Source organism: Pleurodeles waltl, chromosome 6 (genome assembly GCF_031143425.1).
Source record: "Pleurodeles waltl isolate 20211129_DDA chromosome 6, aPleWal1.hap1.20221129, whole genome shotgun sequence".
NCBI classification, from domain to species: domain Eukaryota; kingdom Metazoa; phylum Chordata; class Amphibia; order Caudata; family Salamandridae; genus Pleurodeles; species Pleurodeles waltl.
This window is the reverse complement of record NC_090445.1, coordinates 995,985,246-996,012,355: the sequence shown is the minus strand read 5'-3', so window position 1 is coordinate 996,012,355 and position 27,110 is coordinate 995,985,246. Positions and strand designations below refer to the sequence as shown.

General features: G+C 44.5%; 1 protein-coding gene across 1 annotated transcript in view; it reads left to right on the top strand.

The window, feature by feature from the left end:
• Positions 1 to 1,428: 1,428 nt before the first annotated feature.
• The window catches only part of PRKG1 (protein kinase cGMP-dependent 1), a 1,945,024-nt gene continuing 1,919,342 nt past the window's right edge, over positions 1,429 to 27,110 (top strand). The window contains exon 1 of the mRNA XM_069239875.1: positions 1,429 to 1,951. Coding sequence (XP_069095976.1) covers positions 1,677 to 1,951 — 275 coding nt within the window. The 5' untranslated portion in view covers positions 1,429 to 1,676. The remainder of the gene's footprint in view (positions 1,952 to 27,110) is intronic.

Genomic DNA, 27,110 nt, shown 5'->3' with positions numbered 1-27,110 from the left:
CGTACACCATGAAATGCGCCCACATGTGGGTACCTCTCGAGTACAAGTCAGAGCAGCTCGTTCCATGTCCCCAAGGTTTATAGATTACTCATTTGGGGGGCAGGTTGGTGGCAAGCGTGGCAGAAAGATGACGTGGTAATTAAGAATATAAAGTGATATATATGCACATGATTACAAAACATGTACAGGGTAAGCACTCGGGTTCGACAGCCGACAATTTACCCCAACACCAAATGACATCTGGTAGTGGGAAAGGAGTCTCTACAGGGGGTGGGAAGGTTGATCTGGTTAGATGGGATTCCATCCTATTTGGCAGCTGGGCTCCTGCATAAAGTTGTTTCTAACTCGTCCAGTTTGGGGATGTACGGGCATAGTCACGCAGACAAAATGTGAAAATCAAACAAGTCACCGAGCCGAGAAGCTGGAAATATAACCCAGTATCTAATCGTTCCACGGTAGAAAGTGTACACTACATGGCACGTGAAAGTGCGACGAACGGCGAGGACAATTTGCAACTTCAATTTCACTTTGTTAATTTCCCAGGAACATGTATAAATCGGGGTTGTACCAGTTATGCTGAGCTTTTTCATCCGTGTGATAAAGCCTTGCACGGCCACAGAACTCATGCATCTTTGTACAGTACAGCCGTATTTTTATATCATCTCATATGATGCACTATGCATGAAAAAGCCTGTAGAAAACCGAGCAGTGCATGTATTATTGTGCGCTGCAAAGTACTCGGCGTGAAAGCAGAGTTCGTGCCCTGACTGTGGCGATGGACGGCGGTGGGATCACAAGACGGCCAGCCTGGGAGCTGCCTGGGCTCCCCTCGCCCCCCAGCAACACTATCAGCTCACACACCCCCGGCCACTACTTCCGTCAACTTTCGGCTCATTACCATATTTGTGCGTCTCGCGGTGGCCGCTGTCAGTCCCAGCGCCTGCTCCCCGGCTGCAGGAGTTTCTTCCCACAGACCCCCGAGCTGCGAGCGGCGGGTCCTGCCGGACCAGGGGACCGGGCAGAGGAGATCTGAGAGGAAGGCGGGTCCCGGGGACCTCCGGGCGCAGATCCCAGCCGGCTGACTCCCACAGACAGCCCGCTCCGGCAGCATCGGGGGCACGGAGGCGCTCCGCTGCGGGCGCATGCAGGGCTCGCCTCTGGGATCGCCCCGTCCCGGGATCCGGTTACAGGGAGGGGCTGAGACGCCCGGGATCACATGCTGATCGCTTCTATTTCCAGGATTAAGTCTTTGAAAGTGTCACGAAGCTCTCCCGCGCCGCTGCCCCGTGCTGCAAGGGGGCTGCCCTGACCCAGCCCAGCCTGGCAGCTCCATGCTCCGTAGGACTCTTCCCGGAATATCTCACGGGCTCCCCCGGGGACGAGGGCAGCTCTAATTGGTTTCTGAATGAAAGCTAATCGGCCAGTCCCGGGAGAGGTCCCGGCGGATTAGCAGCACTCCCCATCTCCGCTGCACAGCACTCAGGCTCCGCTCCTCCCCCGCCCTCCCTCCGCCCCAGCCCATTCACGGCAGCAGGGAGTGGATCGAAGATAGCCCCTCTCACCTCCCCTCGGTGGCAGCTCTCCCTCTCTGCTCATCACCTGCAGCCAGTGCCAGGCTGTCCCCGCGCTCCCCTCGCAGCCCCTCTGGCATCGCAAAGTTCCCGCAGGGCGAGAAGATGAGCGACCTGGAGGAGGACTTCGCCAGGATCCTGATGCTGAAGGAGGAGCGGATCAAGGACCTGGAGAGCCGGCTGGCCGACAAGGACGAGGAGATCCAGGAGCTCAAGCGGAAGCTGCACAAGTACCAGTCCGTGCTGCCCATGCCCACCAGCAGCCCGCACATAGGGCCCAGGACCACCCGCGCGCAGGGCATCTCGGCCGAGCCGCAGAGCTACAGGTCCTACCACGACCTCACCAGGCAGGCGTTCCGGAAGTTCGCCAAGTCGGACAGGTAGGACATGCTGGGCGCTGGCACTGCGGGGTGCGTGAGTCACGCAGTGCGCGTGACCTCTGGGGCTAGTGGCAGGTCAGAGCAGGTTCGAGATTGGACCTCTGTTCTTCGACCATGTGCTTTCCATCCCTAGGTCTGAAGTGCCAGGGTCTTGGCACATTGTGTATATAGCATGCACCAATTGCCACATCCAGGCATGAATCCCTATCCTTCACATGACCCAGGTCTATCAGTGAAAAACAATGAAAAAAAACTTTTTGCGAGATGACAAAGTAGCTTATTTTGGATTGGGTTGAGCGCAGGGACGGTGGAGGTGGGGGCGACTGTCCCTATTTCTCCAGGCTTTTAAAAAGTGACTGCGCCTAGTGTGGGCATGACTCTGTGCCGTGGCTTTGAAGAGATGATTATGAGGGCGCATCTGAGAGTGCAGCATCGACCAGAGCAGTCATTAACTCCCCTCCCGGCCCTGAAATTATTGAGAAAGCGCAGAACATTATTGGTTTTTGGGAGTTGCTAGCAAGATGCACGATGCTCATGTTTCAGGATATTTAATCTGCTATTAGTCCAGAGGTCAGACCTGTTTCGTCTCTATGTATTTCCATTTTGGACTTGTATCACTGAATGAGGCAATATGTATGTATACTGAGTGATAAAGGGGAGTCTATGCGCTTTGACAAGCCTGCTCGCTGAGGGCTATGTGGCCTAGCCTAGCTGCAGTGATAGTAATGATGCTTTTTCAGATGGGAATCCCATCTGGCCAGTTACAAATTGTTTCAGATGGGTTTAACTGAATCTAGTTGCATTATATGGATTTCCAGACAGAGCTATGGCTGTTGTTTGTGTCACAGGTTGAGTGGCACCACGTCTCAGTTGCTTGAGGGGGCACTGCACCTCAAATATGGCTATTCTGTCCTACTCATATGGGACCCGTTTCTTTCTTTGCAGGGAGGCCCCTGGCATTATTGGTACCCTACCATTAAGACAATGATCACCAAATACTCATGACATGGATAGTTTTGTGTCAGTGACTTAGCGCAGAGTTGTGTGGCATCGAGTTTACGAGAAATTCGCATCACTTCTTTCACCTTAGTTATATCGGGTGAACGGTCCAACATTTGTTTGGAGGGGTCAGTGAAATCTTTCCTTTTTGGAAATTGTAGGTGACCAGCTTCAATTATGTCTACTGATTCCATCTGCACAGAATGTCGTTTTCGGACATTAGGCTCCTTTAAAAATGCAAAAGCACAAATGACAGAATCTTGATCCAGTAAAAAATTTGTAACTGGTCATCTTGAACTTCCACAGGGTCATTCATTTCATACAAAAAGAGCCTGATAATGGCCGTAAAACCTGCCTATTCCCATGCATCTGCACTAATCACAAGGGCTGACCTTTGCACCCAAAAATGATATGTAAAGAAATAAACACTGAAAAGAATTTCTGATGGTTGGCAGACCAAGGGGTAAAGTAACTCATTTCGTCAGATTTTTAATAAGGAACCGTGCAGTTCACTAGGAATATCTGTTCGTCTTAGAGGACTTTTTGCTTGACGCAGACTCCTAATACACGTGGCCTATGATCGCCCTTTGCTTTGATTATGTGCCTGCGCATCTGCTGTTTCCATGGCGATAGAGTGAATTCATAACTGAATAGGAAGGTGAGGGGACCCTTCTCTGTTGGGTGGAGCTACCGGGCGGGGTGAAGAGGATCTCCGGGCGAACATCCTTTCTGCTGCAGACACTTCACTCCTCGCAGCAGAGCGCCAGGACCGGAGCACGTGACCCTCCGGTGTGATGATCATGCTTCTCATCACAACAGAGCGGTTTATGGCGTCCACAGTCAAACAAAATACCAGCTCAAAATAAAGCTGGACTCCTGGTCATGGTTCTATAAGGAGAAAGAGTTGTATTGAGGAAGCCATTCAAAAAATAGTTGGAATGCGGACGCGCACTTAAATAGTAAACAGTTGTTAGACTATATATGAACAGTAACACTGACATAAGTGAACCGGTAGATCTGCGTGTGCTGCACTGCGCTTTAAAAGGGAAGGCCCGGCTTGCTTGTAGGCGGGAGGCCCCGCGCACTCAGCGCCACGGTTCGGGGAGTTGATGCAACCTGCTAGATGTCACCTTGGGCTAAAAGGGACGCGGGGGTGCGCAGTGCGATGGGCCGCACCGTCGGAGAGAGGGTGCAATCAGCTAGTCGTCTCTCTCAGTGAGGAAGGCCCTGCAGTCCTTGCTGTGAGGGAGGAGGGTGCATTGCCCTAGGCCCGCTTCGAGGCAGTAGTTCATTGCCCCACTGACGAGGAAGAGGGCGCCGTGCGCAGTGTCTCACTGAAACGAGAGGTAGCAGTGTCGTGGGCGTCACTGTGAGGAGAGAGGGCAGGGTGCGCTAGGCCGCACCGGAAGTAAAGTCTGCGCTGCCCTAAGTCTTGCTGACATGAAGGAGGGTGCGGTGTGCCAGGCCTCACTATTATGAAGGCGGGCGAAGTGCTCGTGTCCTCACACTAAAGAAGGAGGGTGCAGTGCGCGTTGTCTCGCTTTTGGGGGTGCGGGGGGTTTGATTATTTGTAAAAGGTGACAAGGCCCACTGGTTGGCGTTTCCGCTTCAATACAATGCACTTGTCAAAGAAAACAGGCCATCGCCCTTTTATCGAACTTGACAGTACACGCGCTCGGCTGCATATGATTTCTGAATTATTGTAGCAAAATGTAGTGTTGCGTGCTGATCTGTATCAGCACAGGCCTCTCTCCTGACAGCGTTATTCTTCCGAGTGAGGGAAAGCGCTGTCTTCACTACAGAGTAAAAAAACAAGAAGAGAATGAAACGCAAAGTCAACCTGCATGGTATGCTCAGGTTTTATGTGAGGTTTAATGAGGTCAGGCGGCCCAGCAGAAGTGGAAAAGGCACGCACGGGGTTAAAGGTTGCTGAGAAGCTAGGCTTCGCAGGCACAGCCAGTCTAGAAGTTTTTTTTTTAAGTCTGACATTCACTTTGGCAGCTTGTCCCATTTCCTTCCCTTCACCGAGACACACTGTTAACGGGCTTGTCCCCTCACGGGTGTTTGGGAATGGGAGGCGCAGCGTGCCTGAGCAGCGGGCCGGCTCTGCTTCTAAACAGCGCTGACAGCTCTGACGAATAGACGCAGTAAAGGCGGTCTGTGGTGGTGGGGGCCACACAGCGCACCCGAGCATTCCTGGGGGCTGCGGCTGTGCACCGTGCGTCCATTCAGCAGGCACCCCTTGCACAGGCAGAGCTTTCTTACCTCCTCGCAACATGTGTTCCCCCGTGAACAAATGCCCGATTCTCAAAGCCAGTTTTAGACCTAAATGTACTTTTAAGATCGAAAACGACTGATTCTACCCCTATAAAGCATCCATCAGTATTTTTGATAGGCCAACAAATTCCAGAAAATTCCTGATTTTTGCATTAAGTGAGATTTGCATTTTTTTGGGAAAGTTCGCATTAGGCAAGCTTGCATAGTTATCTTTAAGCCAGCGTGAGCCGTGCTTAAATTCTTGCAAGCCACCAGCAGGACATTGGCTCACACAGAACATTTCTCTCGTAAACATTTTCTGTTTTTACCTTTGGCAAAAAAGAAAAGAAAGCAACAAATGTGCATCTGCACAGCACCAATGCTCTTACTCAGTTCACACATGTACAGTGCATACAGTTTCATACTGGGAAATAGCCCGGTCACAATAGCACCATCACTTTTCCAGGAGTGCGCCTGAGAAGCTTGGAGAAGCACAACATGATATGGGTCATTTTGAAACAAAAAACATAATTATTGTTAATCTGCACCCATGCGCCAAGTAAGTACATGGGTGTAGATTTATATATATATATATATGTTTATATATATATGTATGTATATATATATATATATATATATATATATATATATATATATATATATATATATATATATATATATATCAGCACTTAAGTTCGGCAATCCCTCGTCGCTCCTGACCGCCATTGGTGCCTGGATATGACGCGCGCCACCGCGTCTAACATGAAAACAAAACCTTATTCCTCAATAAGGCAACCGGCACTTCGTGAATGTGCAAATTAGGTTTAATATAACCAAACAGGAACGCGTTTCGGCGTCTCCGCCTTTCTCAACCTGTGGGGCCGCCATTTTTTCCCCCTTTATATATCATGTGTACAAGTGATTTTCTTAAGGCAACATGGTGACAAAAAAATAGTAATAATAAATAAAGTGCGTATAATGTCCATCGTATCACCTTTTGAGAAAAAATATATATACAACTTTGAATAATACATCAAATATCACATTTTTTTCCCATCTGTGTGAAATCAATCCTTAAATGAAAAAATATATGTAATTGTCATTCTTGTTGTCAGCAATACAAATTGAAAAAAATAATTGATTTTTTTTTTTATTAAATAAATTGATCATTGATCTACAAGAAACACAAATAGATTACCATAAAGAGATTACCATAACAAGATCGTAAAACCTGTTGAAGACTCATATGAAAACTACAACAACATTAAACGGATATAACCATACCCTTCAACCTATTTAAATGATGTAATATCATCTAGCTGTTATGCATCCATTTTCACAAAAATTGGAAAAATATTTTCGCAAAAATGAGAAAAATATTTATGGAAGGGTAAATGTCCGGAGGAATAAATATACCAGCAGGGAGAAATATGTCAACAGGTGAAAGTGTGTTCGCAGTGGTAGGGACCGAAGAGTATCAACTCAAATGTATATATAATTCTTCACTGGAATTCAACCCTGCTGGTTCTCTAGAGTCTAGTGTCAATATGTATCTGGACTCTAACTTTCTCAAATATTTTCATACATATTGACACTAGACTCTAGAGAAAATGGATGCATAACAGCTAGATGATATTAGATCATTTAAATAGGTTGGAGGGTATGGTTATATCCGTTTAATGTTGGTGTAGTTTTCATATGAGTCTTCAACAGGTCTTATGATCTTGTTATGGTAATCTCTTTATGGTAATCTATTTTTGTTTCTTGTAGATCAATGATCAATTTATTTAATAAAAAAAAAAATTCAATTATTTTTTTCAATTTGTATTGCTGACAACAAGAATGACAATTACATATATTTTTTCATTTAAGGATTGGTTTCACACAGATGGGAAAAAAATGTGAGATATGATGTATTATTCAAAGTTGTATATATATTTTTTCTCAAAAGGTGATACGATGGACATTATACGCACTTTATTTATTATTACTATTTTTTTGTCACCATGTTGCTTTAAGAAAATCACTTGTACACATGATATATAAAGGGGGAAAAAATGGCGGCCCCACAGGTTGAGAAAGGCGGAGACGCCGAAACGCGTTCCTGTTTGGTTACATTAATCCTAATTTGCACATTCACGGAGTGCTGGTTGCCTTATTGAGGAATAAGGTTTTGTTTTTATATATATATATATATATATATATATATATATATATATATATATATATATATTACGATTTTTGTGAATAACATCCATAATATTCATTTTGACACCAAGATTTTTCCAGGGGTATCCCAGTCAACTTTTGAGACGTGGGGCCATAATATGGATATGACATCTGGAGCAGAACGAAACGGTGCACTGTATATATTGCGCAAGTCCTAACAAACAGAAGTGAGGGGACTAACCAAGTTAGGCAATATGCAAGTGACATCATGGTGCATGACATCATGACACATGATCACAGGAAGTGCCATTAGATCTTAACACTTCAGACATATGTTAAGCAGTTCTATTACAACTACATTTGAGTTGATTGTGAAATTTAACAAGTGAGATTTTAAGTTGGGGCTGTGCCAAAACAGTTACGCAACCCTGACACAATATCTGGTCCTCAATTTATACATATATTTAAAAAAAACTCCACCACAAAGAAATTGGCAGCAGGGAGAAATGTGTCAGTGAATCAGTTATGATTAACTGTTTGCAAAGTCTGCATTTTAAAATATCGTATCGGGTTAAGGCACCTGCTTCAGAGCTGTTTGTGTGCTCAGTACATTTCAGGGGATAACAATAATGGTAAAATAACTCTGGAGGATAACACATTTGCTGGAGATATGTGTGTTTGTCTAGTCCCAGCTTTGAGTCAAAGTAGGATTGAGGGTTCGTGTGTCTCCTGCAAAGCACATCATTTAATATGCAGATGACAGATTTTTATCTTATGTAGATAGGTAAGTGGGTTACTGCTTTTAACACAAATATCCTTTTGTAACTTGCAATTCACAACTTGTAATCCTTCTAATATAGCACAGGGAGCTAGGGAGCTATGAAGGACATGTGACTCCTACACCTTATTAGCCTCACTGTATTATGTAACACATCCTGTACATTGATTTTCACACATATAATTTACTGTCAATGTATAATGTTTACATATGATGTAAAAGATTCAGACACCCTGGATTGGCACGAGTAGCTCAATAAACAAACTAAAGCAAAATAGTGGTATTTAAAGTGTTAGTGGTGTAAATACTGGGACAGACCAACACATCAGACATTCTTACAGTGCATGCATATCTCTTATATATAGAGAGTGAACAACATGAAACCATGCTTCTCTTACGTACCTGTGAAGTGATAACAAGCTGTGTGCCTCCGTTTCCTCCACTGCAGATAGATGTGAGGCTCCAGGCAGCTTCCAGCCAGGCTAATGAAGCCAAAGGAGGCCTGATGGTCCCCTAATTTCGGTCTTTGTCCTGGGCAAGCAGGGATTTAAGACAAGAAAGCTCTCTCCTGAACGTTGCTGCTCAGAATGAACGAAAGCATATAACGTGCCAGCGCTGCTTAAAGTCTGTGCAGGTGCTGCTGAAAGCGTCAGGCTACACTGGGATGAATTCACCATATTTTACTAGTGGCCAACTTCTTGGCAGGGTGGATGGCGTCCATCATCTGAAAATAGTAGGTGTACGCTGTTCACCCACACGTACCCCTGACTTGTGCCCTGACCATGTTACTACAAACGTGCATTTTTAAGTGCAGGTGCCAACCCGAGCCTGCACTGGGAAAACCACATTAGTGAAAGACAGACCAGTAGTTTGAAGCCTCCAGTTTGCCTTTCTCTGTGGAGGCCGCATTGTAACCTGGATTTGAAAGTGGGATAAAAATTCCCCTGCAGTTGAGTGCAGTGAGTGACTGCGCCCACCTGTAAGAGATTCTGGGGGGTTCAGGATTCTTCTGTTCCCATCGAGGAGCACCGTCAGGGACGCATTAACTGTGCACTGTCTACACGTGGCGTAAAGTTAATACTTCGCCTGATAAGTCCTTTGCCTCGGGACTCACATTTATAACATGACACAGGAGCAGGGGAAATGTGTTTCCACATTTGTCTGGGGCCACAGTGCCACACCCACATGTAAATGAGGGAGCCTCCCACCCCCGGAGATTACTGCATACAAATCTAGCACCAGCACGCTTTGTATTACTGATGTGGCTATGCCAGCGTGTATAGCCCCTTTTTTAATACCAAAGTGCCTCGGGGCACAGAAAGCGTGCACGCAAGCTCTGTTGAACTCTCAAGGGACTCAGTGTAGTACCGCTCTTGGTGTCATGTTGTGACTGAAGAGCTAGGATATTGTGGTTTTCAGCAGACAATATAAAGTGCTTTGGCTTCGGGTTATACTAATGCTAAATAAGAATCTCCAAAAAAAAACGCTTGCAGTCTTGGCCAGCCAACTATATGATCTTGGGAGTGCAATAGCCCCTCAGATACCGCAGCTTCCTGCTCCTATGAGGGGATTACCAGGAGAAAGTCAGTCTATGTTTAAGGTTTAATACTTTTCTTGACACCGCACGTGCATTTAATTCGTCACTCTGTTAGCACCTTCTTGCACACATCTGAGAAAGAATATCACTGTGCCAGCAACTGAATTCTTAGAATTTGTTAATGAAACCTCTGACCTATCAGCCACACACACAAGCACCTTGGCTGGCGGGCACTCAGCACCCCCCAGCCCCCCACTTGGCAGACACCATTGTATTTTGATGGCCTACGAGCCTTGCCTCGCTGGGCGGGGACTGCTCCACACACGAAGTCCCATTTTATGATTATCCCAGGGTCTCGTCTCACCGAGCTCGGGAGGGTTTGCAGAGAGGCCAAAAGGTGACACAAAGTGGTGGTGCCCCAGGCCCTCACATTTAGGAAATTCTCCTTTGATAATTCTACAGTTTCCCGTAGCCCTGGTTTGTGATGTCTAAAAAAAGTGAAGCAAGCTTGACGGATTTATTGATGCTGGAAGAGACAGCTTTACTGAGTGGCCCAGGGGCTGCAAAAACATCGCCTCGAGCCCCATGCCCCTGACAGCTGTTAAAGCAACAGCGTCCCCTTAAGCAGAGAGCTATTTTAGCGCCAGGCCACCTGCGTGTTTCACGGACAGAGACTTACTTAATATCTCGAGGTCTCATTGACTGCCTTTTATTGCCGTTTTACCTGTGAGATACAACCACACACCCCCTTGAAATCATGGCGAGTTTGGCACACAGATGACATACGAGAAAAAAAGCAATGCACACACCATTCTTTTGAAATGTGGATGAAAAATTGCCCAGTTGCTTCTCCAATTTGTTCTGCGCTTCGCTTTGCACTTTGTTTACACTGTGTATTGTGCACATATATAGAGTGGGTATGTAGAGAGTGATGTGCGGCCGTAACTCCCAAGAGGTGAATATGGAAGATGATATTTAACTAAAACCAAGACTCAAGGGGTTACATTTGTGAAGCAAGGTAAAATCACATAACCTTGAAGAGCTGGCCTGGCTATTAGGAGAGTTGCTTCCCTGCGTAAAGACATTGTTACATCCAGTGTGCGAGGCAGTAAACATGTTTCAATCCTTTCAACTTTTCAGCACTGTGGTAAAAGCTTGAGTTAGATCTTTGCACTATAGTAATGTGTATACGTGGCTTTAATTAGTACGGTTGCTTTAAATAACATGTTATTTGGACGCATTTATTTTCATTACCATGGCTTACAAATAAGTGAAACGTGCAACTCACCCGAATTTGTGACTAATAGCTCTACCCATAATGTCACAGAGTACATACAAATGACATAACCAAAAACATCAATGAAGCTTCTGCTGGGGCATCAGCACTGGTTCTGGTTGAAAGCTGGAGTTAGCACCTAGAAGCCAGGCACAGCCGTTGACAAGTAGAGGGGCGTTCAACATTGGAGCTGAATGTGTGGTCTGCTTCCAAATCTCCTTTTCTATTTATGTAATTCATTTATGATGGTTGAGGTGCACACATTACAAGTGTCATTGTCTCAAGAGATGATGCCTATGTGTGACAACATGTCCGCCTGTTGTGTAAAGTGGGTGAGTTGCTTCTTATTTCACACTTGCTTGATGGGTTACTTGTAACATTACAATTTGTTACATCAGGTTTGCTTGTTAGATCTCAGGTCAGTTTGTTACACTCTTCTTGTGACACCATTCTTGTTTATCTGGTACTTGTGTCTTCATTGCAGCTTGTTACATCAGACCGGCTTATTTCCTTGTACGTCTTCATTTGATAATGCTTGCTTGCCTATTCATGCTCATTTGTTACATCATACTTTGTTGCTGCTTTATGCCTGTTACATTACACTTGTGTGTTACATCATGCCGCTATGTTGCATCATGCTTGATTCTTACTTAATGTTTTTTTCAAAAATTGATCCACTTGAGAGATCTTACAATCTACTTGAATACCCTCCTCTGATAGGTTGTGCTCGTAGCATGTTATTAGATCCTGTTAATAAACGAACCTACTGACTATACATGGTTGCAAACATCAGTCCTGATTTTACTCATTTAAATAGTACTGTACATTTTAAATCATTTACTCCTGGATAGCATTAATTGGGGGTCCAACTAATGGAACCGAAAGGGGGCAGATTAATGAATTTCAGAGCCTGACAGTCAACTTCTATATTTATTTTTTAAAACCTATTCTCTGAAGAAATTGACAACAATGACAAATGTGCTAGCAAGTCTGTTCTGACAATTTGGCCAGAAGTAGGAAGACTTGATTTTGTGACTCAGAAATTGCGAGTCGGTGCGACTCGCAATTTGCGAGTCACAAAATCAGATGCAGAATGGTGTCCCAGACACCTTCTGCGAATCGCAAGGGGCTTGCAAAGACCCACCTCATTAATATTAATGAGGTGGTTCGCAATTTGCGACCCCCTTGCGATTCCCTGCACTCACATGGATGGTGGCCTGCTGGAGACAGCAGACCTCCATGTCTGTGACTGCTTTTTTACTAAAGCAGTTTTTTTTTTATTGCAGCCCGTTTTCCTTGAAGGAAAACGGGTTACAATACAAAAGAAAAAATTAAACCATTTGGTTTCGTTTTTTCAGAGTAGGCAGTGGTCAATAGGACCACTGCCTACTCTGAAAAAATATTTATGGCAACATTCCCAAAGGGGAAGGGGTCCCATGGGGACCCCTTCCCTTTTGCGAATGAGTTAGCACCCACTTGACATGGGTGCTAACTGCGAATTGTGTTCGCGGTCACAAAGCAATTCTGCATTGCGGTGCGAATCACAAATAGGAAGGGAACACCCCTTCCTATCAATCAATCAATCAGGGATTTGTAAAGTGCACTACTCACCCGAAAGGTCTCAAGGCGCTGGGGGGGGGGGAGCTACTGGTCGAAAAGCCAGGTCTTAAGGTGTTTCCTGAAAGATAGAAGGTCATCGGTCAGGCGGAGGTGGAGTGGCAGGGAGTTCCAGGTCTTTGCGGCGAGATAGGAGAATGATCTTCCTCCAGTGGTCCTCTGGTCTATTTGCGAGTCGCATTCCCATTTTGCGAGTCGGTACCGACTCGCAAAATGGGAATGTGCATTGCGATGCGCGTTTTGCATGGCGCAAACTGCGAATTTCGCAGTTTGCGCCATGCAAAACGCTTTGTACTTCTGGCCCCAGGTCGCAGACAAGCGCATGTTAAATGATCTTACGAGGGCATCCTCTGCAAAGACCTTTGTGTACGTAGCACGCTCCAGGCTACAATGGCAATAAGATAACTCTAGTGGCTAAGAGATCTCTGTGCAGTACAGTCACTGGTTTCAGTCATCATAAAATAGCACTGAGGGCTAATGCACCTGCTGCAAGCATAGAATGCAACATGCAGATGTAGATCAAGCAGATAGATCAGTTGGTTGCTCGTTTTGTTTCTGGGATCATCTTTATCTTACTTGACTGTCACAAGCTAAAATACTCGTAATATAGCTTAGTTAGTTATAAGCCAACACCAAGGAGCTGCACACAAATTGCAAGGCTTTAGTCTGCCACAATGCCATTCCCACCTATATTTCATTATTCTAAATTGCTAAAAAAATGGCACTTTGGATTGTAATAAACAATTATTAGTGAGTGCTCCTCTATAGATAATTATTAGCCCTATAACGTATTATTTAGATAGATACATCCAACATACTTACAATGCATGCCGATCTCATGTGCACAAAGCTTGGAAAAGTCAAAACTTAAAATCATAGTTTAACCCGTAAACACTTGTTTTTATTTCCTCATTGTCATTAGCAATAGGGCGATGCGCTCCAGCTAGCTCCCAGCCAAGATAACACTTGAACCAAAAATGTTGACCGTCCTTTATTTGAGACATATGTTTTTAGGCCCAGCTGGAACTGTAAATAAGAGACCTCCTTCCTTACCTCCTGCAGAATGCTACTCTGAAGCAACAAACAACAAGTGATGGGTGGAATGCTTGAATTAAGCTGTCACTGCATTTGCTCTTGGCTGTACTCCAGCCCATCATTATTTGCCCAGTAAGCAACTGTAGACAGAGACCTGGAGTATGAAAATCATTCTTTATTCTGTTGCTGTAGGAACAGCACAACCAAAAACCACCAAGCCAGGTTCCACCCAGAGGGCAACACAAGCAACACCACATTGTTTTCAGCCTACTCAGGCCCCATTGGTGAGCTGTAGCTTTAGTCCTGTGACACAGAGTGCATGGGACCGATGTCTGAATATGCCTGTCACACTTTAGATGAGAACAGCAACAAAATAGTGATGGATGGAATGCTTGAATTAATCTTAGCCAGGTCCCCTACGGATGCGTGCACAAGAAACCTCAGACCAGGCCTCACCAGAGAGACAGAGCTTGAGTCCTGTGATAGCATGAGCACAGAAGCACCATCTAGGAACACCTCTGGCACTTAGGGTTTTGCACTGAGGAAAACAAAAAAGTGATAAGTAGAATTCCTAAATTCATTTAAACGATCTGTAATTACATGGACTATATCCCAGCCCCTTGTTTTTATGCCCACCAGGTCCCTCCAGGCAAGAACCTTCAATATGTAAACCAGCCTTGTTCCTGCTCCAAAATGGTCAGTCTAGTCAGACATGCTAGGCCAGGACCACTCTAACAAGGTACACAAACAACCCCAGACCATTTATGGTCTAGTTAGGCATAGTCAGTGAGATACAGCTTAAGTCATGGCACAGTAAGCACAAGACCCTTGTCTAGGCATACCCATTACACTTATGGTGGTGCCATGATGAGGAAAACAAAAAAGTGAGTAAAATGCTTGAATGAATCTCGGCCATAGATAGTTACTCAGGGTTGCCACCTGGACTTTTACCCACTTTGGAGAAGACTCCTTTGCCCATACTACCCATGGATGAGTAGGGAACTCTTTAAAGCATACTGTACTGCTGTGACCCTTGGGAGCCGACTTGCACTTTTGCCTACATCAGAGTGGACTTGATTGCCCAGAATGACCTTGGATGAGGAGGGGCTAACTTAAGAAGAGCTATGAAGCACACTGTACTGCTTTGACCCATGGGACGTGTGTGGGATGCACTCGGGTACATCCTGGGCTAGGACTGGGCTAAGAGCGGACCCGTCTGTGCATGTCAGCACCAGGAAGAGGCAGAGCCCTTTACAAACCCACAGACTGGTCTCTCTTTTTGAAAGAAGGCGACCAGGGCACTCCAAACTCATGGAACCGAGATACGTAGAATAACAGAAAGATTTATTGGTAAAGCTCCATGATGATACATTCGATATCTTATGATCAATGCATGAAAAGTTTAGTAACACTCTGTTCATACAGGAATAATCATGTCCATAAGTAGTGACCAATACATGCAGAATCGGTAACAGCCGAAGCTTTCGATATCTTTATGGTCTATACATGAAAAGTTCAGTAACACCCTGTTCATACAGGAATAATCATGTCCATATGTAATAACCAATATAAGCAAGATCGGTAACAGCCAACACGTGTTTCGTCCTCAATGGACTTGTTCAAGGCTCAAGAACTGAATTGTATTTAGGAATCGCAATGTTTCCGTTGGAGTTCCAAATGACAGGTCAGGGAGACCGAGGGGTTCTCCGTCATGGTCACAAAGTCCCTTACTAATCCAGAGACGAGTGTTGTAATACGCGAGTAGTAAGTGATAGATATCGAGTGTGTCCGTAATAGAAGGAACACTCTGATTATAGTCTTGGTGAGAGCAGTCAGTGTTTCCCCAGAATCCGGGAAAGTAGTACACCAGTGTGTGTACACGAGCAAAACAGCGCGTGCTAACGCTGCTGTATCATGTCCGAACAGGTCTCTCTTTTTATTCTGGTAAGCCTGTTTATAGAAGCACTGTGCTTCCTATTGTGTAACTGTGAAGTCTTCTCCTTTTGTCTTGGGTATTCCATTTGTTTGTTGCCTGGTGACATTGCTTTCTACTCATGGGTAAAACAAAGGCAGCTGATAACCCTTAGGGCACTGGGAAAGAGCCCAAGTCAGCTTGTCGCCTTGCTGTGAGAACTGTACCCTTCAGGCCATTGATGATTTAATAGTGGAAGCGGAGGACATTTTGCATCATGGGAGAAATCCTTCTGTCGTACAGGCACCCAATGCCACTAACCCCAAGACTACCCTATTTTATAAGGGAAAGTCAGCATGTGCCATAGTGCAATGATCTTTACTGCTGCGGACACACCAACTTTGGCATTATTTTGCACACAGTTACTAGGTGGGGGTCACTGGAAGCTATCCATCATAACCTTGCTACTGCTGAGGAAAGAGGAAAGGACAGAACGAATACTGGCCTGGACCCTACTGCCCGTTTCCACATGCCTAGACGATCTTAGAGCTATTTTCGGATGGCCCTTAATACTGTTAAAGATGCTGCTTTTTGCTATAAACACATGGGTTACGGACCTTTTTGCAGCTAACAACAAACCTTTGGAATCTTTCTCTGTAACATAGTCATATAATCACTGTGACCACTAGGCTGGCCTAGATGACCAGCCCCTTTGTGTTTCTAATATAGATAATTCCTCCACTGGCTGTCATCCTTTGAAGTCAATGGCTCCCATAGTTCCTTCCCAGAGCAATGCTGCCCTCAATTGTATGGGGTTTGGTAGTTTTCCCAGTGCAAACACCACTTTGCTGATAACTCTAAGGCTGAACATGACTGGAGGGTCCCCTTGTCCCATGCTTCTGAGTCAGGCCAGCTTCTTATGCCTCTTACCTGAAATAGGTATTTTATAAGGGCCAGATCAGGTATGCACCAGGTCGGTTTTCGACCTAATACCGATCAGTTGGATCTTCCACCTGACTGCACACCTTATGTGGTACTTCTCGAAGACATGCCTCCACTTAAATCAGACACCATTGAAGTGTTTCACAGTTAAAAAATAAAGCTACATATTGGTTAACCAGGAGGGCAGGGCTAGACATTAATATTTATACTCAAAATAATGTGATACGGATGGTGAGTTGGGTGGGACAGGGCACTAAACCCTTCCCTAGTGATTGCATAGTGGTGATCTTCCTTAACATCAGAATCATTGGGAGAATTTTGGCATTGGGCTGTGGCCAATTGGGTTTTTTTCTATGCCATGCATGGTGCTTCTGTGAGGCCAGCCAGGCATACACCCTCTCAGGCGGACCGAGTCCCAGATGAGGCTGCTCCTGTGTGTTCCAAGAACTCTTTTCCACCCTCACTATTTCTAATAGATTTGAGTCCCCTGACACACTTGAGGAGGGAGATGAGGTAGGTTGACTTCCTCCCACAGAATGTGATGTAGATATGATCCTGAAAAGGGGACATGGTGTTTGCCTACTGCCTAGGCTTGACCTTGGTGACCACCTTAGTTTCCTCACCTGGAATGTCACAGTGCTCAAGGAAAGGTCAAGGATTTGCACAGGCTTGATTTAGTTAGAACACATCATATCCTGACCCTTCAGGAAACTTGTGCTGTCAAGACAGCACCTTTCCTTGATGGTTTTGCCCACTTTCTTTGCCCAGCCATACCATCCCCTTCTGAGTGTACTAAGGTGGGGCTCTGCACCCTAATTTCTTTGACCCTGAACTGTTTAATGGTTAAAGTGGAGACAAACTGTTCATATAGGGGGCAGAATTACTCACTTTTCTGGATAGACGTAATTTTCAGATTTTAAATATCTATAACCCCATTGGACACAACCCCTGCCCCAGTGGTATTACCTCTGTGGGGAAGATCATAAAGTATTATAAGACTCCTTTTTTTGGTGCCCAGTTTAAGTTCCACCCCTTACACTCTGATTGTCATCTTGGGAGACTTTAATATACATCCCTGTTTCAAAGTGTATCAGATGTTTCAGGAACACCCTGTGAAAGAAGGTTCTATTATTGCACATTTTGATCATTCGGCTTTTAGGGACCAGGCCAACCTACTTATTCAGTCTTTGAACCTGGTCATACCGAGCAATCGGATAGATCCCACTTATGTTGGCAGGGGCTGTGAATCTACTGTGGATTACATTGTGATTTCTTCATCTCTTATCAACTTTTTAGTTGACTTCCAGATTCTGCGGACCACTTGGATTGATCATAACCCTTTAATATTATTATTAAAGATACAACAACAGAGCTCAACTTTGTCAGACCCTCCCACGCCCATGTAGCTCAAGTCAGATGCCTGAAGTAGATCAAGGTGATCCCGGAGGTGTTTTATGGTAACCTTTTTCGACAGATAAGCAATTAGTTAAATTGCTGCCTCAATCCTGATTCTGTGCTTAATGAGGTTTTGCACGCTTTTTCTGCAATCTGCGATAACGTGAGGGCAGCTGTTACTGTCCCTAGTTTAGGCTGCACATCGCCTAGTGGGCCCGCTAGTTTGATAAGTCTGGCTTTAAAGCCCATTGTGATTTGATGAAGGTTCGCAGACGTTCCCCAAGGGACAGAACTGAGGTGATCCCCATACAAGCCATATATAAAAAGTCCACAAGGGCCAGAAAGGAATCTCTTAAGGATGATATTTGGGATCAGTTACTGAAAGCCAGTGATCTTAAAGCTAGTGTTTCCTTTTGGAGAGCTATCAACCACCCTTTTTTGGCATTTGAAGATGCCCCTTCTCTCATCTCAGTAGTTGATGAAGTGAAGTGGTTTGAGTATTTCTCCCACATCTACTGCTTTGAATGTGGGTCAGAGCCGACAACCAAATTGGATGGCATAAGGGAGATGGGTGACCTCACTCTCGTTGTTACAATTGAGGCATTGCCAAGTGCCATTGGGCTCCCAAAAGGTAATAAGGCTCCAGGCCCCAATGGAGTTCCTGCAGAACCTTTTAGGAGAGACATTGCCATTCCTGCCCCACTACTGACCATTGTTTTAAGTACACCAACAAGCCTTCAGGACTGGCCTTACCACCATTGACCAGAATCTGAAATTGTACCCATGAATCCAAAAATACACTCTCACCAAAAAGGGCACACTCATCCTGAGCTTTATAGATCTTATCTCAACCTTTGACCAGGTGAATCGGGCCAAGCTTTGGTCCATGATGATGTCTCTAGGGGTTGACCCAGCTGTGGTCTTGTTTCTGGCAGATATCCACAGTGACATGCCAACGTCTGTGAGGTCTGTGGCAGGTGTCTCCTGCTCTAAGCCTTTTACTATCTTCCAGGGCATCAGGCAGGGTTGCATCTTGACTCCTTTTCTTTTTACTATTTACATAAATTGTTTAGAGGAGGTGCTACTGGAAAAGCAATGTGATGCACCTCGTGTAGGCACTCTCCCATTACCAGCACTGCTATATGCAGTTGATGCCGTCCTTATATCAAGGACGGCCTTGTGGTGTCAATCCTTACTTAATTCTTTCTCCAAATTCATGACTAGCCTCGATCTTTCTGTCAATAATTCAAAATCCTATGTAAATGTTGTTGGTGCCAAATCTGCCAACCAGACGTCCTTTTTCTGAAATATCTCTAGGATTACCCAAACACACACCCTTAATTACTTGGATATTTGATTAGACAATAGAAATACATGGAGTCACCTACTAACCTCCAAAAGATTATAATTGGCAAGCTCTTGGGGGTCAATTCTGGATGTTTGCGCTAGGCTGGGAAAAAACGTGCAGGGCTCTCCTCCATCTTTATCAGGCTAAGTGCCTATCCTCTACATGCTATGGTAGTGATATTTGGGGGTAGCAGAACTGCTCTGTCATTCAGCTGGAAGAGAATAGGTTTGACAGGAGGGTGTTGGTTGTCCAACAAAGTACCCCAATTCACATTATGAAGACTTGGGACTTAATTAAATCCTTAACACTATTAGGCTTAGGCCTCTGCTACGGTGGATTGCAATATGGTACAAGAGTGAGCCAACCATGAATAGATTGAATATTGGGGATTGTCTCGCCTTGGATAATGCTAGAGTGGTCCCTTGGTTGAATTACATCAAGATCCAATTCACCTCACTAGGTGGTCCGAACTTGTTTTTATGTCCGACAAGGTATCTACGGCCGATTATATCTGGGTGAAACTGCATTTTTTAAGGAACACTACTGCTGTAAGGAAAGGTATCGAATTGCTTAAACCTACTGTTTTCGCCCATTGTCTGATAAAAACTGTTACCTTAATTGAGCCTTACTTGACTTCGATGACTAACGTGTATTATCGCCAGCTTCTAATCAGTTTCAGACTACATATGTTCTTGCACTTTGTTAAGTTCCCAAAGGGATGGTCTGCTCCTGGTTCCCTCAGACCCTGTGGGTGTGATAACGTTTCTGCACAGACTTGTACCCACTTAGTCTTTTTTCTGTCCGTTTTACATTGTCCTAGAAGAACGATTTTTCTATCCAATTTTAAAGGTTTTTAAAATGTAACCAAGTGAGGCCTGCATTCTTATATATTTTACTGCAGAAGGATGTCTACACTTCTGTTAATGTTTGGCATTTTTAAGTAGCACAGTTAAGCACTGGGTGGCCTGGCCCTAATCCAGTTTATGGACTCTGTGATAATTTATAAGGCAAACTCGACATACACTTTTATGCTTGTATGTCATTGGCTTTTGTACTTTTATTGTAATAGTGTCTGAAATGTGATTCTTGATTGATTGTATCTTTTATGGTTATTCTTTTTTAACCAAATAAAGAATATCATTATTATTTTTACTCAGGGTCACATCAAGTCTGTTATTTTTAAGCCACCAATCCACCTCATATAGGAACCAACCATATACCCCAAGCACTAACCAGTTGTTGAGATAAATTCAAGCATATCTTCCATTGCTTTGTTGTGTTTTTGCTAAACAGTAACAAAATGTAGTTGGTGATAAATGTGTGCCAATGTTGGCAAACAGCACTGGAACAAAGCCAGCACCTTTCACTTGGGGCAGTGTGGATCTCAGATCAAGCTCATTAGTAGTTGCAGGATCTCGTATCCGGTTGGATCCCCCTCTTTTCCCTCAACAGTGCTGACTGATTTTGGGATATTCACCTGACAAGTCTGAATGATTTGTGTGATATTCTGGTGGTGATGAAGCTGTAACAAATCTTATTTGGAGCGGGAGACAGTTCCAGAGTGGATGGCCTTCATCAGCAAAGACACTAGTCCTGTGCTAGAGAGGTTCCAGGGAAAGAACTTAAAACATAAAAAACATAACAAACCATGGCTTTTTGGTATCTTGGTCAACTAGCAGAGGCAGAATTGAGGGAGAGGAACCTGCTTGGTGATGAATCATACAGAAGTATCAAAGAGGACATTCTGGTATAGGGGATGGGTCGAGTGGCAAAAAAGATAGAGGGATAATAGATAGGTTTTAGGATGTAGGAAGAGCATAGTGCTAGTAGACCCATCAGAGCTTTGGAGCACATTGATGTCTGCTTATGTACGTACTGGGTCATATTGTATCTGGTTTGAACCACACATATACTCATACAATACAAATTCACACAATGTGATTCAAAGCCTCATTATTATTGAGTACTCAGATAATGACGACAGCAATATAAATTAAACATGGATTTTGCTGCTCATTTCACAGTTTGCCCTGAAACCACTAAGAGGCTTTTCGGCGAATGCACTTGCCACATACATGTTTGTGTAGTGCGTATAGTTAGCCTGTATTAAGACTCACACCCCCGCATTATGTTATCTCCAGATGAAAACTATGTAGCAGGTAAACAGTTATCAGGGTCTTAGCAGGCCATGCCCCTCACTGAGTCCCCTAGGCCTCTGCTACTTAGTGTCATGCTCAGATTGCACAATAACTGATTTTGCAGGTGTGCGCATCACTGTGCAAAACAAGTAAATAAAAATAAACAAGGTAAGAGGACCCATATAGGAGTTTGGGAGCGGTATATGTATATGTGCAAGGAGTTCTCAAAGAGGATATGAACATGTTTTACAGACTGATATTCTGAAGAAAAAAAACAGCCCTACAAGTTCGGCCGAGTGCCTGACCTTTGCAATTAGCAGGATCCGACAGACTGCTTGAAATGAGCAGACTCTGGCCTGAATCCATAATTTGAATTCCTCCGACCGGACATGTAGTCAGAATGTGACAGCTGGGCCTTTTAAAGAAAAACTGAAATCTGCTCTGGAAAGGAGATCTCGCCACCAACTTAGTCGACGCACCCCTCCCTCGCGCCCCCTTCTGCGCAACTGCTGTTTCGAAAACTGATACTGAATTATTGATGCCCATTTAGAGGGCAAATGGCTCTTTGCTCTGATCTGGAGACACGCAGCAGACAATGGAAACCGGCATGAGGTAACTTTGATCACATCCGCATTACCGTGCCTTGTGAGCGCGTGCTCCACTCTTCGCCCCGGCCACTGAGGCCACGCGGGCCTCGAGCGTCATCGAAATAAAGGCGGGCGCTCTACTAAGCACGCGCGCCTTCTGAGCGCCGTTCCGCATCGAGGTGTCCGAACGTTCGAAAGAACTATGAAGTGGGCAGTGAATGCTGCACCGCTGACACAGTGTACTTGGCAAGACAGAGCCATCACTGTTTTAATCTGTTTTCTTTCATGCCTAACTTAACAAAGAGGTCAAACTTTTAAAGAGCCCAGTTTTATTTTAAGAGGAGGCCAGTGGAGTAAAACAGAGTTTTATTTGCCATGCTGTGATTGTGCAGACACAGCAGCCGGAGAAAGGCAAAACACGTATTTCGTGTATTAATGATTGTAATAGGAAAATCGCATTTTCAGGGAGCGATACTTAGACTCGAAACTTAACACTGACAATAAGCGTCGCTGCTTCTGGTGTGGAATTATTCAACTCACCTGGCGAAAACTCATTTTGCTTTAAGCATGTGATAGAAAAAAGCTAAATGCATTGTTGACATTATGTACATTAAATTACAACTCTTCTTCTTAGATATATTAGTTGGCTTCAACGTGATTATTTAGAGGTTGTTGCACCAGCAGGAACAAAATATCTGTACTATACAGATCACAAGATGGAGGTCAGTTCCACATGTCATCCTTTCAACATAAATAGTGTGACTCAAATTGCGTTGGTGGACTTCATGACGTAAATGGATAATCTGCACCTAATGGATCTCAATAGTGCGACAATATAGCCTTTTATCCCACTGCTCAGGGCTATAACGGTTGTTACACGCCCTGTGGCTCGGACCTATACAGAGCATGACAGCTTTTAACAACAGGTATAGCCTCAGTCATAAGGGCTATAAGGCTGTTAGAACATTTCATCCACTAAGGGTAGAATTTTCTAAAGTAAAAAGGGAGAAACATCAAGACAAGTTTTGGAATGTTGGCGCTCCAGGCTTATACTAGCTATTATAAGCCTGGAGCTCTCCATTGTCTTCAAAGGAGCGCTCAACCTTCCAATGTTCTAATATAGCCTTGGAACCCGCCGTAGCGGGCTCTACCGGCTATTAAAGGCCCGCTCCCGCGTTAAATGCCAGAGCCGAAGGCGAGTATGCAATTATTCAGTATGCAATGGCCAAATGGGTTATCCATGTTCTTAAACTGAATTATATGTATTTGACATTTTTTACACCCAATGCTACCACTGTCTGCCCTACATACTGATTTAGTATTAGGATGCCAGTGGTGGTAGGGCAAACTCTATTCAAGTGTAGTCAAGTGTTTACCTGGGGACGTATTGCACATATAGCACATTTTCCTTGTTTATGCCAGGTGTGTTCTGAGCAAGCAAGGATAGTGTGCCATATTAAAATGAATGCGCTGCCCCCAGTGCAGCCCTGAACCATTCAATTGACCTCATAGTCGGTGTCTGCTGCCCTCCCCAGCTCCTCTGGCTGCTGCTGCTTCTGCCTCTTGCCTGGTACAAACTGAAAGTCTCCTGACTCTCAGTTCAAGGCCTTCCTCCACACGCAGGCTCGTCCCTGCGCCTCATCCCTGGTAGTTTAGTGGCCATTACAAGTAAGTATTTTTCTTTTCTTTTCTTCTCAATGTCGCTCTTTCACTCTTGCATTTTCTGCCTTTCTCTTCTATCATTTGCCTTTTTTTCTTCTCTCTGTCGCTCTTTCACTTTTGAATTTCTGCCTTTTTCTTCTATCACCCCTCGTTTTTCCCTAGTGCTTCTTCCTTTCTCCCCTCTTCCTCTGCCCCCCCCCCCCCGGCGAAGCACCTTTCCCGCCTCCCAGCTGACTGCTCCCCCACCTCCCTCCGCTTCATAATAGCGGCCGCCTGCACCCGGCGCGCCACTGGCATGCCCATGGCATGCCAAAGGCGCGCCTGTCTGCACCTGTCCACGCCTGGAGCATGCCCAGTGCCAGGAACTCTAGTCGGGTTTGGTTGAGGTCCCTCCCCCCAGCTCCTTGAGACCCTCACAGGTGAGTAGCCGCACATTATAAGCATTGATTGATTGATTTATTGAATTTAAATACGGAGCATATTTGAAGCAGCCATTCTGCGTTTCACTGTGCAGACGGCAATCCACCTTCACTTTTTAGAGGTGTGAGTGATTGCACCTGCCTGCAAGGGGATGTCTAGGGGCTCCATAGGACACCTTTAACCCTTTCCAGAGGGTTGCCATCAGTGGGCACACCTTTTTGTGGTGCACTGTCAGTGCACCTCCTAGTGCCTTCTTTGTCTTTTCACCCGCGTCTGCAAGAGGCGCAGCGGAAATTACATTCTTTTATTTGCATGGGCTATGCCACATCTAAATGAGGAAACTCCCTTGGATGGTAGCGCTGGTGCTTTATGTGCACCAGTGCTATCTGTAGTACAGAAGGGGCCGCATAAGTGTCTGCGGTCCCTTCTGTAATACCAAAGTGGCGTCGGGTTGTGCAAAACAGGCACAAATGCCCTTTGTGCCCCCAGGGCACTTTGTATACCACAGCCTGCGATCTGCCTTTGAGGGATGTGTTTAGTGAGACACCAATAGGTTTCCCTTAAACAAGCAAAGCTGTTAGGGGGTGTAGCAGACACGTTCTACTCCAGGAATGGGCTCGCAGAGATCTTCCATATCGAATGGGCACTATTGAAGACACAAATCTAGCTCTCTTCATGTTTCTTCTTTTGCATAAATGTTGTGGTGGAGGAGAAAACAGAGAGTCAGTTCAGATTTATAACTTCTTCTAATCCTTCTTTGGTTGAGTTTTTCTTTCTAATTCAACATTTACTGGAAGGGGACAGGAAATATTTTGTATTTAGGAGCAAGGTAGATTTTATTGCCCGGAGGCTGTGAATGCAACCCTTCTTTGTCTCGGAGTACTGGCCAGTTGAAATCTATTGAGATGGCAGCGGTATAAAATATCAAGTTACCACAGCGTCAGAACCAAAATATTAAGAACCAAATTATTAACAGGAAAGTATGTAGGCAAACACTTTTTTACTATACTTAACTCTACCTATATGTACCTCGGCGATATATGCATCTTCAAGATATGTCGATTTGGAGTAAAAATTAATAAATCTATACTCACCTCAATATTTTAGTCCTGATATTTTGGCTATGAGATTGTGGTAACTCAATATTCCCAACCTGATATTCTGGACTACCAACAGTCATGGTTACATTAGCAATGCCATTCTAGAGTCACTCTGGTGCAACATAATGTTTGCACTCAGGTTCTCTGTCTAGTAAATTCTCAATACAATCAGGCATAGCATAAATTTTTTGGGGGATTGCAACCTTGTGTTCTGTTGTTATGCGGTGCTAATAGTGCCACGTGCATCAATACGACAATCCAGTGAGATTGCTATTAGTTACAAATGTGTTCAGGGTTGAGCTAGTTGCCTGTTCTGGAAGGCCTCTTAAATACATCTCCCGCACAGCCTTTCTGTTTTTGAGATAGTCCCAATGACTGCCTGGAAAGCTATTTTAATAGAAAGACACTTGACTGAAAAATGTGTGTAATTTGTGTAGCAGGATTTTACCATTTTTAACTATAAGCAGTGCCACTGTAATGATGGAATTATGCAATTATATGACTGCAGCCTTTCCGCATAATTTTGGATTTGCTGCAATTGCTACATAATCCATCATCTGCTAAATAATCTGCAGATTTTAACAAAAAATGTAGTTTCTAAACAGATCAAAAGGTACTAAAACCTAGTGCTTTGCTGGTGCTCAATTTGAGGCACTCTGAAAAGGTCATCTGGTTACCTTTCAGTTGCTTATTTCAGCATTTGTTTGTTAAAAAGCTACTAATGAAGTGAAATCTTTGGCAAGACAGCATTATCATGTGTAAAAGAGACAAAAATAACGCAGTAATACTATTAACAACTGTTCCACATTATGCTGCATATTTTAACTTTTCTTGCTACATAATTCAGAGCACCTGTCTGTATAATTTGGTGCTCACCTGCTGCATAATTCCAGTGGCTCTGACTAGGTGTAGACATTAATGGATGAACACGAGTTGCAAAAGTGACAGATTTGAAGAGTACAGCTTCTTTGACTTAACTGACCTGTTTCTTTGACACTAACTTTTCAAAGATAATGCTGTGGGGCCCGCGGAGCAGGTGCACCCAGTCAATATTTAAGGCACAGTTGCTTACAAGGGCTTATGGCTCAGGCCAGTGCATAACACTAATGCTGTGTTAGTTTGGATCTCAGAATATATCACTCTCAAACAGTTCTGCCTATTTTAGTACGATATGCAAATAGGCAGGGCCAACTTTATCCCTAGTGACGCCCGGTGTGACAATCTTTTTTGACACCCCGCCTACCCAATGACCTCCTCCTCAGATTCCCCCACTACCACCTGGCAAAAATGCCCCTCATCTCTCCTTGGCCCCTTTCTCACATACATTTCATTTGTTTTCAGGCGCTGATAAAGGCTGGCTTTTCCAGTCCACTCATTTATCCACATAAAATACAAATCTGTTCTTTGCAGCAAACATATTAATCCTCTGTGCTACCTTATGGGGAGTCAAAACTCCTGATCTCTTTCTCTAGCAGGGACATTAATCACAAGAGTTATCTCGATTTTTTTTATTGCTGCCTGAAAGCTGGCTGCATAAGGGGCTCTGTCACAGGTGCTTTTAAGTTTTAAGTGATTGCAAAGCACAGCTCCCCCTCTGCCCCCCAAAAGACCCTGCATCCCCCCAACCCACATCAACAACCAGTGGGGCCGCACCGGTCTCACTGCCTTAAAACTGGCCCTGCAGATAGGTGAAAAAAAACATACAATAATTCATTGTGATGTCATCTCAATTGAATAAATGAGTGAACAAAAACCCAATTTGCATAGAATTTGCAAATTCAGATGCTGGCCCACCGGTGGAAAGGGGCTGATTCCCTTAGATCGCATGTCAGGGCTTGAACTGACCAAACGAAGAAGCACTCGGAGCTTTATTAGCCACAACTGGGCTATAGGTCATTTTGCACAAGTTGTGCACAAGTTAAGGCTCCTGGCCACTCTTTCAAGGTAGAATAATACACTAGGGGGCATATTTGCAAGCTCCTAATGCC